General features: G+C 47.9%; 1 protein-coding gene across 1 annotated transcript in view; it reads right to left on the reverse strand.

The window, feature by feature from the left end:
- The window catches only part of itga8 (integrin, alpha 8), a 55986-nt gene that overhangs the window by 26720 nt on the left and 13656 nt on the right, over positions 1–15610 (reverse strand). Inside the window, exons 10-17 of the mRNA XM_066715431.1 lie at positions 15239–15295; positions 15097–15149; positions 13046–13251; positions 10018–10209; positions 5589–5634; positions 4688–4795; positions 1340–1395; positions 868–1022 (exon numbers count right to left, since the gene is read on the reverse strand). Of these exons, the coding sequence (XP_066571528.1) occupies positions 868–1022; positions 1340–1395; positions 4688–4795; positions 5589–5634; positions 10018–10209; positions 13046–13251; positions 15097–15149; positions 15239–15295 (873 nt within the window). The remainder of the gene's footprint in view (positions 1–867; positions 1023–1339; positions 1396–4687; positions 4796–5588; positions 5635–10017; positions 10210–13045; positions 13252–15096; positions 15150–15238; positions 15296–15610) is intronic.

Below are 15610 nucleotides of genomic sequence, written 5' to 3' on the forward strand. Positions count from 1 at the left end.
CTTAGTTCGTTACGGTATTTATCCAATACTCCTCTAATGGTTTTGGTTATTGATTATGAAGACAGGGTCTTAATATTTTAATTGATGTACAGGCAGTGCCCCCTGCTAAAAGCTTTCTACTTCAGATGATGTTTGTTACCAAGCCATAATGGATCTCTGCCTTGTGTTGGTAGATTCAAGTTCTGCACAAAGACTCTTGCACTGGGGACACAAAACCTGTTTTTAAGGAGCTTAGATTCTTAAAGTTTGTACGTTTTTAAACAGAAAAAAATGCTGATATGCAATTGCTCTAAGTATGTAAGTAATAGCTGCGGCAATGCTGATGGTATTACTGAATATAACCCCAGGAACATAACTACAGCAAAACCAACATGATGTGAATTGAGCTGTAACGTGCAGATCGCTTCCACTGATACGCTAATAAAGAAAATTGCTTTTCCTACGGGGATGGATTTTTTAAAATTGGCAAATAAACAATTTCATGTAGATATTAACATTCAGCAAAGGATTAGAAAGTGCTGTTCTCTACAGCAGCATACAGCCCTCAGACCCAAAACTCATTTAGTGAAATTGCATAGAGGAAAAGTACAACTATAAGTAAACAAATACAATTCAATGACCATGTCTTCGGCCTCAGCTGTTCAGTTTCTTAGTGCGTTTTCATTTCAAATTGTTATAGAGAAAACGTTATAAGACAAAAACAAAGCTTTGACCCCGGCCTCCAGTCACATGAAGCTCCCATTGGTAGAAGAGAGAAACCTCTGGCAAACACAATGGTATGAGGGGCGTGTGGCTCCTTGTGATTCCGTGGGTCTGATTCCCACTCACTCTGGGTCCGAGTGTCGGAGCGCACTGTGAGCGGCTCACCTTCAGGTAGACCACGAGGCTCTGGCACTGGTGGGGCCGGGTCCTCTGCAGGGTGAAGCTCACGATGTGCTGGTGCTGATGGGTCTCCAGGAACAGGACGCGTTTGACGGCGCCCTTCTGCTTCAGCCAATCCAGCTGCAGCTCTGCGCTCAGCGCTGGGGAGACGCAGGGCACAGTGTTACACACAGACACACAGAACTGCTTAATAATTCAGATTTTCATAACTGAATTTATGATAACAGTTTATAAGAAAAAACTGATTTGAGAAACAGCGTCAGTCTCAGCTCTCCATGTCTATTAGCTCAAACCACTTGTGAAGTGAAGATTGTGAAGTGCCAGTGATTTATCTACCCCACACACTCCGGCTCTTCTGGTTCTGATTATCTGGGCCCTCTGACACACAGATGCTTGATTTCCATTTTTGGAAGCGCACTGTTGTCCAGAACAAGAGGAATTAAAACAGGCTGCTTACCGATGGTGTCTGGGATGGCGTTGCCCGACACAGAGGCACAGACTCTCACGGTCAGACTGTAAGACAACAAAAAACACCCTTTAGAGCTCAGCCTCAGAGCACAAACATCCCTGGCCCTTTATACCCATCACAGCACTTCAACTGGAGTCTTGAATTCTGTCAGAACATGAACTGATGTTTAAATCTTGGTTCTTCATTCCAATATGGATGTGTGTGTGCATGTGTGCAAGTTTGTGTGTCTGTGTGTGTTGTGGTTTGTGATGATGGGCTTACAGATGGGAAGCAGCCCAACAGTTGGAATTGCTCGGAGGTACTGGAGCGAACCCCCCACCGGGCTGCGGAGACAAAAAACTCGCTATCCTCCGAGCTCAGAGGCTGGACGGGATTCGAGGAGCATCGAGCTGCTGCAGCGACCAGACGCTCGACTCGGCCCCTGTGGGAAGCAGCCGCCCTCGTCTGTGACCTCCCTGACCTCTTATCTCTGCTGCAGTGAGAAGTGGCCCTGCCTGCCCTGCCCGGCCGCGAGGGACACATGTTGCGCATTAGGCTCGCCAGCCCTGGATGTCAGACTCGTGAACAGGTGGCAATAGTTAGGGCGACCGCGGTACACAGCATGGGAGCTGGAGCCACGGAGGCCGGGCTGCTGATGTCAAGGGCAGCGTGAAAAACACAACACCGGTCACCCGTGCAGAGGTCACGGAGCTGTCAGTCAGCCTCCGGGTCCGTCACACCACCCTGGCCTCAGATGTGCTATTGCTCGATTCCCAGAGCCGTGGAGACAGACACCGTCCCTTAGAGCCGGTAACAGTCCTGCCCCGAAACAACACCGACTCTCACACTGCAGTACATGGCTTTACGAGAATGCATCTTTAATTCAAACCCAAAAAAACAACACCCAGCAACTGACAAACAAAACCCAAATCATGACAACAGCACATGATATGCAATTCTCCAACGTTTTTCTTTAAACGGACCTCCACCCACTCAAGCCAAAATATTTAATGCAATAATTTACAAAGTTTTAGATAATTGTTTCTTAATGGAATCCAGGGCAGTTTAGTTGTAATTTAGATTTCATTCTGGTGAATCAACTTCCTGCCGCAGACGCCCACTGCAGCTGTCGGGCCAAACCGTTCCCTCCGGGCGGGACTTCCCTCTCCTGGGCTAACGGATCTCACACTGTCTCACTGTCACCCAGCCGCCCTCAATCCCTGATCCCTCCGAGCATCAGCATCGCGATGCACATAGGAAGCAGGTGCTCAGACCCCCAAACTGTGTTACACAACTCTAGAGATCCACAATGCATATTTGCCACAGAGCACCATTAGGAATTATAAACGTTGACGATTTCTTTCAGGTGTGACATCACTTTACTCTGGGATTCCTGGACCCCTGCGCACAGGACTGAGCGAACCTGTCATTGTTAACTCCTGACCTCTGAATCACACCAAAACATCTCAGTGCATAATAAGCGATTCGCTAAAATGTTCTCAATCTATATAGGTGTAGACTCGTGGCTCCTACTGTTCGACTAGGACGAGGTCAGGAATCCATCGCCCTCTGAACGCAAACACTGCCGACGCCTTTGCGTTGCTCCAGCGTGTTATGCTCATTAATTTAACCAGGCATGTCAGTGCTGTTCATTCTTCAGACCCAGCATTTGTGTAGCGTCGATACATTTTTCCTATAGATCCATAACTGCAATGACAGTTCAGACAGATGCAATAATGCATTGACTAAATTAGCCCCAGCTGTCATGTTAAAATCTGACAAGACGGAGCACATTCATCTGCCAGAGACATTCCTATAACCGACCGCACTCTCTCTCTCTGTCTCACATACACACACAGAGAGACACACACACACACACACACACACTGAACTTTTTAGTTGGTATGGTTGAGTTGGTATGAATATTTAAAGAGAGGAAATGCATGTCTCTTTGAGGGTGTTATGATGTGAAATACTGCTCTGTTGTGCGATCATGAGGAACCATTTTGCCCTGCCTGATGCGATTAACGTGTCTCCTGGCTGCGGGGCTGACATGTGCCCTGACCTCAGTCAAGCTCTTCCTATTGGGTAACCTTTTTGCCATGTACAATTACCACAAAAAAAAATACTTCTGGGACACACTCAGGGGACTATTAAGGAGCATTTATTTCTGGGTTCCCGGAGGACGAGCTGGTGCAAAGCCATTTTACACAAATCACAAGTCACAAATCCTGCATAGACCACCGGTTCCCCACTAGGAACATTTCTTAGCCCTCCTCTCAGAGACACTACTGCAAAGACCAGACCCACCTAAACATTATATCTACCGTTAAAACCTTTGGATGTGTGGCATGTTTGAATATCTCCAACAGCCCCACTTTGGTGTTCACTGGGGTCAATGTCTTGAATGATATAAAGCAGATTTTTCTCTGACATATAATTCCAATGTAAAGAGACTTTATGTCACTAGGCCTGAAACTCCTGCATTTCATGTTGCCAAGTCTGTGAGGCTCACTGAACAAAACACAAAACACGCCGTGGCCAACCCCGGCTCCCACATCCATTCCCACTACACCACTGCTGGGCGTCCACAGACCCAGAGGTCTCCCTGCGTGTCTCGATACTTTAAAGTGGACAGTGCTGCGCTGAACTCGACGCCTGTGGGAATGTAGTGGCAGACTGGGTCGGCTCCCAGTCTACGGCAGCTTCAACACACAGCTACTGTCAAATCGATCCTCTCAACACTGCGCACTACGAATCACGCAACACAAAAACTATCAAATAAACACATAAATACAAGAGCTCAGATATTCTCAGTTCCCTTTCTAAAACATATTTTGTGGTCACTATGAAAGAAAAACACCAGTAAAATAAAGAATACATTCAAAGCCCCTCTTTAACAGCTTTTAACACAAAGCCCGGCTCCGAATCATGTTGCTGCCCCCCCGCTGAGCCAGCCCCCGCCGGCAGCCACACACGTGGCACAGATGGCTGGGAGCTGCGGCACTGCTCTCCCGGGGACTCGGCAGGTTTTGGGCCTGTTGCACACTCTCAATCGGCTGTGTCCTGCGTGCGCGGAGAGCATCCCTGAAGGAATCCCAAACCACTGGCGTCAATCTTCGGACATTTCCTCAACTTGCCACGTTAACAGCAAGGTACCGTGCCCAAAGTGCTGAGCCTGAATAATTTTAACCTAATCAATTAGCCAAAAGGTGCTGAACCACAAACAGCGATGTAAAGGAAAGCCCCTGGGATCCCCAAGGAAAGGACATTTGAGCAAGATGTCCAGGTCCTAACCCTGCACTCAACACAAACTCAGGACCACAGCCTGGCACCTGGAAGGGCATCCCTCCTTACCAGGCCGCCATGGTGTCGGTGTCGTGCAGCCGGCAGGTTTTATTCTCGGGGTTGAGAATCATGGGGTTGAGCAGGAGCTGGGCGTCCACGGTCACCACAGGACGGGCTCTGTGACAGGAAACAAATGCACAAAACACAGCGTCAGCACACGCAGGCTCATACATGTGTCGTGTAGCACCGTGTTGGTGGATGACATCTGTTATAAAGTGTTGCACTTTGCTGGGTGGCTGAGAACAAGCTTCAATTGAAAATACAATCCAATCGGTAGAATATGAATAGTTAGACAGGAAATCGAGCACTGGTGTCGAGATTGAGGGATTGTATACAGTCCCTTTGTTGGTGTTATTATTGTCTTCATTAGTAGTAGCAGGAGTTTTAATTAATTGGGCAGATTCCTCAAAGACTAATTTTGAATACTGAATGAATAGTCTTGTCGAAAGCAGCGGACATTCGGGGCGTGCCGTAATGTGTTGAGTGTTACAGGTAGAGTCCCTTACTGACTGAAAGTGAAAGTCACCTTCTTCCTGTGTCTTCAAAAACACAAACATGCACCTTCAGTCAACAACCCTCACATGCGCCAAGGCTGCGAATGCGATTGGGCTTGAGAGCCAATCAAGTGGAGAGCTACTAATGCACAAATACGCCTTTCATTTTCGAGATTCCTTCATCCCGAGAACTTCCCAGAAAACTGAAAAGCCAGAGAGTTCACCCCAATTCTGCAAACTGTTAAAATATTGTGGCAATCAGCCTAATGAGTCGAGTATGTCTGCTATTGAAAGCATGTTCCTTCACTGTGTCACAATCAGACAGAACAACAACAACACACTGCTTTTCTCTGCAGCTATTCAGATCCAGGAGCTCTAGTTCACCGGTGACTCGCAGGTTTATCGAGATGTCCTACCTGTACACAACCACCTTCCCAGCACCGAAGGCTCCAACAATCAAATCTGTCAGAGAGAGAGAGAGAGAGAGAGAGAGAGAGAGAGGATGAGAGGGGGAGAGAGGGAGAGAGAGAGAGAGGGAGAGCACACTGCTTCAGCTTCAAAGAGAGACACAGCTGGAAATCATTTAGAGGTCTCAACCAATTTTCATCAAATACAGCCTTTTTCGCATTTTTGTGATTTTGCATAAGCCTGAATGGCATAGCTCTGTATTATAAACAATATCCTGTTTGCTCTCAGAATTTAGAGGTTCACATTAACCAGCGCGGATAGTTCAGTGCCACTATTGGGCAAGACGTCTCTGCATCGCCCAGAGCTGGTGGCACAAGAACTTGCTTCTTCTACTTCAACTTCATTTCCACACGTATAAAGATCTACGTCTCATAGTTTCTGTCACTAGGGACCTCCTTAATGTGTTCTGTTGCATGATGCACTAAATATACATTTACATAATCCAATATGGTTTAATTTGCTCTTAAATTTGCCCAGTATGAATGCTAAACATCAATAAATTGATCTGTCTCTGAGCAGCACATCAAACCTGCTGACATTTTCAACTATTGCGATTTAATGACTGGTTATTCATCATTGCGCAAAAGAGAAAATTCCATCAAGTAATTATTGTAAATGTAGTCCAAAGGTTTAGGTCTCTGTGCAGTAAAAGCAACTGCTGTTTAATCCATCAATGGCATCACAGATATCCAAGTCATCTGGAAAAAGACACCGCAGCCCCTGCCTCAGCCAGCAGATTATTGTTTTTTTCATGCCGTAGGAGTATGATAATAGTATCGGTGGCTATCGGCCTCGCTGACGGATGGAAAGTGGCAGAAAAATTCCATGTTTAAGGTCAGAGATATTGTGCTTTACTGCACTTTCCGGACTGTTGTCTGGGACGAACGCTGTGTTGAGGTCAGTTGCTCTTCCTGTGATGTGTCATGTTTTGTGATGATTATTTGTTGTGATTATAGTATGTTTTTTTTTTAATGGTGGTGCCGGTTAATGGCTACCAAGAATCTGTGACCCCGAAGATGGTTGAGCAGGGTCTCTCAAGTATGGAATGGCCACCTCTCCGCAGCACAGAGGAGGTCAAGCTCTTCTCACTCTTTCCAAGATAAGGGCAGCATCGTTTCAGCTCCGAGAGTCACATCTGGTTCTACCATCTGTGACTCGCTCTGACTGGCACGAGAGTGATCTGCTGCGAAACCTGAATACTCGGGATGAATCCCTGTGGGTTCTTATAACAAGAATCCTGCAAAGTGAGAAAGAGAGAAGCGCGTTTGGAGGAAGGAAGAGGCTGCAGTCCAGTGCCTCGCTTTTCAATAAACAGGTCTGCTGAAGCGCTTGGTCGGGAGGATACTCCCTGCACAGTTTCTGGCCAGGCTGATGCTCGGAGACCTGAGGGAGAACTGACAGCCTTGTGAACTCGTAAACAAAGACACATTGTCTCAGTCACCATTTCTTCACCTGTTTGGACCAATTCAACCCTCGCAAACCTCTCCGGGATGTCTGTGCTCACTGTACCCGGGGCTTGCACACTTGGACTTGTCCTCTCGTTAATGACAATGTAGCGTGGTGTTCACAATTGGATGTGTTCCTTGGTGCGATCCAAAGCACAGGTCGATTAAACACACGGGGTGCTCTATTAGATAGGTGTGACCTGTGCTAGGTGAACGGCTGCTCTCCACGTCAAGTGGTTGCTCGACAGGCCTTGTTTGAGTCGGCCGAGTCCTGGTGTGTCAATGGGGCTGTGGGAGCGAGATCTCCAGTCACAGCGCTGCAGCACACATTGGGATCCTCCCAGGAAAGGCTCAGTCATTAGCATCTATCCAAAGGAGCTAGAGGGGCCCGGGGCTCTGAGGCCTCCTCTCATTTGTCATTCGTATGATCTTACATTCCTAAATTAATATCCTTATCCATAATTCCAGTCATACCCGGGTCCTTAAACGTATTCTCAACCCTTTTCCTCACACCAACCCGAGACGTAATCCTACACCACAGCCGCACACCTCGGCCCCGGAACTAATGCTACTCATTAAAACCCATCTACCCTTAATGTTACACTTAACTAAATGTCAGCCCCATCCTTGGATTGACTATCTAAAACCTTAGCGAATCACAGAATATACAGTCACATATATAAACAATATACAATTATATATTCCCAATGTACATGCATACGTAACAGATTGTCAGCACAGATCACTGATACTCTTAAAGTTCTGGTCATTTCAGTCGCGTCGTGACAATTTGCCAGCTGGAAAAGCGCTCTCGCGTTTATGTGAACCATCAAAGACGTGCTGGCCTTTGAGAGCCGTTATTAAATGCTTGTTAAGGCTTGACAGAAAAATAGGGAAAGAAAACTGGTTCTTATCTCAGACCGCTTTGATCAGTGCCACCCACGATCCTAAACCGACTTCACAGACCCCTCCAAGAAGCCTGCATCTACTCTACTTTATAACATACGACCGGTTTCTCACATCCCTGCCGCAACGCCACCATTTTCCTAACCATCCGTTGAGGAACACATTAAGGAGATTTATGAAGTGGTGGCTTCTGATCTGGTTTCCAGTAATAAGCGAGTTCCTGGCTCTGGAGACGGGGAGTGTGGCACGTCGCATTCACGAGAAACACCATTTCCTGAATAAGAACCTCGGTTATTATTTAATTTAAAAAGAAAAAAACTGAAAATGAGCACCTGTATTAAACACAGTTTGAGCAGGCAGCTTTCCCGCAAAAATAATTTAAAGGCTCTTTGAATTTAAGGGAATTTAAGTGTCATTTAGGATAAAGAAAATAATAAATAAGGAGAGATTTATCATGACTATTTTTTAATGCACTTTCAGCTGCATATGTTTCAGTATTTTCCATCAGTTAGAATATGTTACATGTTAACAGGCGAATAAAACTAAACAATATCCATAAATCATTCAAGTTTGGGATGAGTTTGTAACCCTGGGATCCGACTGAAGTGTTTCTACCAAACGGCTGCCAAGGCAGACTCTGACATCAGCCAAGGGGAGCAGTGCATTGTGGGAGAACTGCGCAGCAACACAGACGGAGTTGTTAATTCCTACAGACAGCTCCTTGTTATGTTATTGCAAGATTGTGTCTTGACACTAAGAGCTGCCACTACCCAGAGGTTTTTCCTTTCTTTAATTTGTTTTTTCTTTCTTTCCTTTCTGAATGTGACAGAGCTGAGGTCTCTGCTAGTAAAACCTGATCGGTAGCTGCGAGCCCGTAAGCAGAAAAGCAGATGTTCGCAGTGATTTGGGAGCTCGGGTCATGTAAAAGTGTTCTCTCCTTTTACACGGCAGCGGTTCTGGAGTCAGACCGGCTCATCGCCGGGCAACAGCACAACAGAGGTCCCTGTCCACCCTGTGTGGTTCCAGCGAGTGCCCCATCATCTCCTGTCAACCAGGAGGTACCGGACACGCACGGCCCTGACACAGCTGGGGGAGCAGAGCCAGATATCCACACGACCCGAAGACCTTTCACATTCCACCGATGTAAAGAAACAGACCGTCTCTCGATCTGTCGATCTGATATCGCTGGGTTTCCTGCTGTACATTCGCACAGTGCAGTGGGGGCTGGGTGGGATGGGGGGGCGGACATTTTAGTAATGACACACATGGTGGGTCCTCCCAAAATCCTTGTGATGTTATCATTTCCTGTGAACAAATGCTGATTGAAGAAATGCATGGAAAAGCAATTAGGATCCCCCGGGGATGCCCAGCTAGGATGGTCCAGTAGAACTGTGCTCCATAAATAAACGGAGTGAGAGAGAGAGAGAGAGAGTGCGCTGGCGGGAGAGGGGCACGGCGCAGGCAGGAGACACACTGCAGAAACATTCCTCACCAGGGGACGCTTCTCCTCACAAACACAGCAACCTCAGACTGTGTGCAACAACACCACGAAATCATTAAATATTTATATATGTGTGTCTATATGTGTATATATTAAGCAAGGATTCTTGTTTTGAAGGTACTTGTACATCTAGAACATCACATTCTTCTCCACCGAGTCCTGTGTGTTTCTAATGAAACAGTTTTGTAAGCTGCTCCTCTTTCCAGAAGAATAAAACATAGTTCTTGTGAAACACTGAAAGAAATAACTCTTTGAAGATGCCGCTGTGTGGCAAACACACAACTGAAGCACATCTTGTGTGAGTTAGTGCAGCTGCAGCTGAAATACTTTTTTATTTCTGGGTAGAAAGTCCAATGATGGAGAGAAGTCACTAATACTCGTGTGCTGTGTTTCGAACAGACGGTGATTTATTTTGCTACCTACAGTACAGCGGCCTCGGGCTTGACCTGCGGCCGTCGACAGCTGAGGCCCCCAGTAATGCATTTTCCAGAGAGCGTTCCTGTTCCTGTCGACGGTGCCACTCACCTGGATATTGGTTCTTGTCCAGGTCTGAGTCTCCCCGCAGGGCGAAGCCGAACCCAGCCGGCAGTGTCTGCGAGGCCCAGGACCCCTCCAGGACCTGCGAGGGCTGCAGCCTCAGGCCGCCACTGTGCCCGTTGTAGATCAGCACCCGGCCTCGGCGCTCCTCACCGGCGAATGGCGCCCCCACCGCGATGTCTGAGAGGGGCGAGAGGAGAGAAAACACGAAATTCATCAACTGCAACAGGCGCTGACATTGCTGACAGCACAGCCAGCAGAGCGCAGGGGAGTCTGAGGAAAAATGTGATCCCGTGTGATGCGTTTATAGTAAATTATACTCCTCTGGAAAAACCCATTTGTGTTCCACAAATGTTGTGCTTCGGTTGCACTTCAGCTCTTCCTCATTTGTGTTATGTTAATTTGCAATCATCTCCTGACATTATTGCACTGCAAAACATGTATTACTGGCATCGGATTTCTGACTTAAAGGGGTAATTTAATGTTTTAATGGAAAGCTTGTAATTTGTAAATAAAATCAAGGGGAATTCAGTTTCTGTTAAACACTATCTGTTGGTGTTACTGGCCAGCCCTGCAAGATTCCTAAGGGAGACAAGGGTTTGGGTTTACATTTTTAAGGATCTAACAAGTCTAGCTCTAGTCTCAGAGAAAGACCCTGATACCTGCGCTGTGGGACCTTCTCACACCGCTCACTTTCCCCCTTGCTGTCTCTGTGTGGCTCCTGGCCTCGTTCGCCAAACGGTGGGACTGCAACAAGTACGCCATGCCTGACTGCCTGAGAGCTTTTAAACGCATATTTCTCAACACATGGTCTTCCTCTGGGACGTGTGTAAATGTGTTCTCTATTAACCACACAAAGTGCTGTGAAACACGCGGCACGTGAGCTACTACACAAATAACTCTGCTGATTATGGTGAAATATTCACCACTACATACTGGCAGCAGCTTCCTCTGCCATCTATTTCACAATGGACGTTTTCATCATCATCATTATGGTTATTGTTATTATTATTATTATTATTCTCGCTGGGGGGTCTGTATTAGACAGGCCTGTGTGGTTCTGATGCTCAGCCTGGTTCCCAGCACAGCTCAGATCTTGGGCAGATTCCACACAAAGGGAGCGGCCAGGAATTCGGGAATCTGGCCCGTGAACATGGGCCGAACAGGCAGCTGATGCCAGCTCACCCGCGACCCAACTGGAGACTGGCTCTGTGCAGGGATGAGCCGCAGCCCCAGAGACGGGCTCGTCTGACCTGTCCCATATGCAAGTTTACCTGGCTAAATTTGATCATATGATGTTTGCACTTTCCACATGGTTACACCACGGTTATCATGGTTTTGTGGAGGTTTCCTATGTTTCCACGGTGCTTTACCAAACCGGTCTCTGGGAAAACCATGATAAACCATGATAAATGTTTCTAAAATAGGTTTACTGTAGGTGCTCCATGATTTAGGCATGGTACGATGCAGTGAAGTACAATGAAGGCTGGTTTGAGTGAAACTGTGACACTGTGGTAAAGCCATGTTCAAATTGCAAATATCCTTTGCTAAACCTACCAAGGTAGACATGCATAAGAGGAGTAGTGATTAACCCAGCATGTGCACATTAAAACTGCTCCAAAAGGTTGACATCATCTGCTGAATAAGACTAATGATTAATTCTGCAACGTTTGGTTTGGCGAGTCATGGCGGTGGGGGGGGTCTAGTGGAACCGGTCCTGGCAGTGGTCCTGATTAGCACGTTGATTCACTTTAATCTCCACTGAAGCCATTCCAGCACACAGTAGTGCTCGGGCGTGGGCCGCAGATTTATCACCATCTTCCACTCAATCTCGGCTTCGGGTTGGGATTTAGAGTCACTAGCAGACGGAGGGGGAGAGGTAACAATGTGAGGAGGGCTCGTCCTTCAGCCGCTGAGAGGATACAGGAATTAGTTTCTCCACAGTTTGTCTCTGGGTGGGCTGCACGCTCTCCACACCTGCTTCCTCCACGGGATCCAGAGTCAGGCGCTGAAACCTTGACGAGTCGGTCTGCATGGTAAGCCGGGCCGGCTTAATCAGCGAAAGAAACCAGACCCAGCGGCCGGCCGAGCGGTGGTTCTGTGTTTCCTCATGTGCGGTGCTTTTATCAGGCGGGTCACTCCCCACATGCCCGGCTCCCCGGCACGGGTCTTCTCCTTTCAACGCTCCGGCGAGTCTTTCCCCGTCCCTCGTGTCCTCGGGCCCACATGACTTGACAGACATGCTGAACTCTGGCTGTCAAAATGCCGGTCGCTGGATCACCACTAATTACGGGTCACAACTGTCTCTCGGCAGCCCGCGGTCTGTGACAGGAAACATCACTTGACTCACCGTCCCCTCAAACAGCGCAGTTTCATGACAACTTACTGACAGAAAGCAGTAGGTCACCTATTCATAGCATGCCACAGTGGTGATTTGGCGGTTCCTCTCTGGTTCTCCACACTACATGTCTTAAGCCTTAAACTTCTCTTCCCTGCACTGTAGGCTCTGTACTCACGAGGGTCCGCGCAGCTTGGAGTACGGCGGTCTCAACCAGGGACACATCTGGGTTTGTAAAACGTGATGGAGCAGCACAATGTGGCTCCCGTATGTCAGCTGGCCGGGGCGCGTCCCAGTGATCATCGCGGCACATCAGACACGCGATGCCTGAGTGCTTCGTTATCTCACCGGAAATATTAAACGGGAACACAAGGAAAAAAATCTATTACTGTATATCCTGCTTTAAATGCATGCCTTTGATTTATTCCTTCCTTCAAATCCGGGGATGACATTGCTTGGCCCGCGTGATGTTCAAGGGAAGGGAGAGCTGTGTGCGGTGAGTACAATAAATGTCTATCTCTCTATCCCAGTCCCTGAGGGATGGTTTAACTCATGTTGTGACAGATCAACCAACCAACCAGCCAGCAGATGGACAGACACATGGACAGTGACAGACAGACAGATGGATAGATGGACAGACGGACAGAGATAGGCCGACAGCGCGGACACAAGCCCTACCGTTAAAGCCGTCCTGGTTGAGGTCCCCCAAGGAGGCGATGGAGCTGCCAAAGCGTCCGAACACTTCTGTCCCCGAGAGTACAATGGTGTCGGCGAAGGTCAGCTCCTCCTCCTGCAGGTAGATGTAGACCCGGCCCACCTCCTTCGGCTTGCTCTCGAACTCGCGATCCATGTAGAGGGGGGCCCCGACCAGCACGTCGTCCAGCCTGCATGACCACACAACCAAACAATTAATTCTGACTTCTGAACCCGACCCCCGCAGTGAATGCCAAGCGTAGGTAACCTCTCTATATCTGTTTTAGCACCCAGAGAGCAGGAGATTGAAGGATATGAGATTACTGACGGTCTATCAAAGAAACCATTTCTAAAGTCACCTGACAGAGTTTTCCTCTTCCTCCCACTTGAGGGGTATGTACTGACACCCCACACCGTCCTTAGGCGACACTGAAGCATAGATTTTAAGGAAGTCCTGTCACGAGGGAAGGCACCGCCAGACGGGGCCGACCACAGTGCTGTCCTCGAGGAAGACTAATCAGGAACAGAGTGAAAATCTCTTCTGCTGCGTCACTTTGCCCAATGCCATGCCACCACAACAGAGCCGTCCTCGGCACAGTCTGGGTGTCTGATCCATCTCCGTCTCGGGGGTCCGATTACAAGTTCGACAACAGAGAGAGGGGCCGAGTGGGGGGGGCGGTGGGGCATGCCTTGTCAGCAACAACAACAGAAGAGCTGCGACAATCATTCCGTCTTTTTTTATCCGGCTCAGTTCCCTCGTTAGCATTAGCCCGGCTGCGGTCGTGACACTTCAAACAGAGGACGGGCGCCCACATGGCTACCGAACGGAATTCCCATTGCTTAAAAGACGGGAGACAAAAAGGGCAATTATGGGAATTACAGACCCCAAAATAAATCAGTGCCCCTCAGAGTGACAAGCGTCTGACCACACAAGAGCCGAGTGACAATCCTCGCCAGTGTTGAGGACAGGAACCCCGTCCGCTGATGGAGCAGCTGCTCTGAATGCGACCCACACAGAGGACTTATCTCAGCGTGTCTGTGGGCTTATTCTGCGTGCCAGTGCTTTCCGTAACCATTCAGTCTTATTCTGTGCTTTTCTCCGTATCCAAGGCCACAGAGTGCTTTCACAATCTCTCACTCAGGACATTAAAAAGCATAAAATGTCAATTTAAGACTCAGTGAATAAGTGCCTGAGTCTGAGAAGAACTGTTTGCTGTTAGCTAGGGCTGAGATTACAGAGTTTGAAACACATTTCTGTGTGTTGCTTGTTTTTCTAAGATACATCTGCCCCCACGGCCCTGCGATCCCAGTTTAACAAGGATTCTTCATCTTGGCTGCTAATGAATGATCCGTTTAATGTACAGGGCTTCCACATAACTGCAGCTGGACAGGGAAGAGTATTTTCCTAGAGTCGGAGCCAAGCCTCTCTCTCTGTCGGCTGCGGGTCTTGAAAATGGATTTGCAAACAGCTGGACATGAGGGACTCAGAAGACCGGCTCATCCTGCCAGTGCAGTCAGGCGAGAAGGAGATCTGACTGTCTTAGGAGGTCCATGCTACCGTGCTTCAGAGCCGGGCCTGTTCAACCCCGTGACCTGTCTCAGTCTCCTGCACTTCGCGGGTCAGTGGGTCACAAAGCAGCAGCCGTAAAACAATCTGCACGAATATCACTTTAACCTGCAGGAAACCCTGACACAAATACATACACATTTGCAAATGGTCTGAAAGTATTTTCTGAAGAGCAGGCCATGCACTTCCACAGGACTCTCTCTAAAGCTGAATTATTTTTGAAGCTCAATTCAAATAATTCGAAAACTGCCTTGGCATGATTTAGCTCAGTCACAGACCTCAGCCAGTAGTGCGGGACTATAACTGATCACCAGTGGACACTCCCACAGAGAAAAAAGGGAACAGTGGTTTGTTAGAGAGTTGAGTACAGAAATGAAACTGAACATGCGTGTTCTCGTGTCCTATGTGTTCAGGGAGAGAGAGAGGTCTGCCTAATTACAGTCAAGATCACAGATAAACAGTCGCTCACCCGTCGCCATTCAGGTCTGACACAGCCACCGTGTAGCCAAAGTACGAAGCCATCTGATGAATACAGAAATATATATCAATATATAAAATTGATGACAGGGGCTCAGAGATATCAATGTATTTGGGAGCTGGAAACACAATACCTGTTCGCCAGTGAAATTCTGAATGAAGGATAAGTCTGTTGAATTGATCACGGCCACCTGGAATGAGAAACACAGCGCTCAGGAACAGCACACTGGGAACAGACACTGTTTCACTCAGCCTGTCTCTCTGTCCCTGGTGTCCTCTCTGGGACCGGCTGCACAGGACCGGCCTCACTCCCAGCACGGGGAACCAATTATTATTATTAATTATATGAATATCAAATAGAAGGTAATGAGACCTGATACAATAACCATATGGGGGTTCAGAGGAGAGCGTCACAGAGGGATTCCTCAAAAGGAGAAATACTTCCCTCTTGCACACACAGACATGCACACACACACAGACACAGAGATACACACACACACACACAC

Source organism: Amia ocellicauda, chromosome 10, assembly GCF_036373705.1.
Source record: "Amia ocellicauda isolate fAmiCal2 chromosome 10, fAmiCal2.hap1, whole genome shotgun sequence".
NCBI lineage: Eukaryota > Metazoa > Chordata > Actinopteri > Amiiformes > Amiidae > Amia > Amia ocellicauda.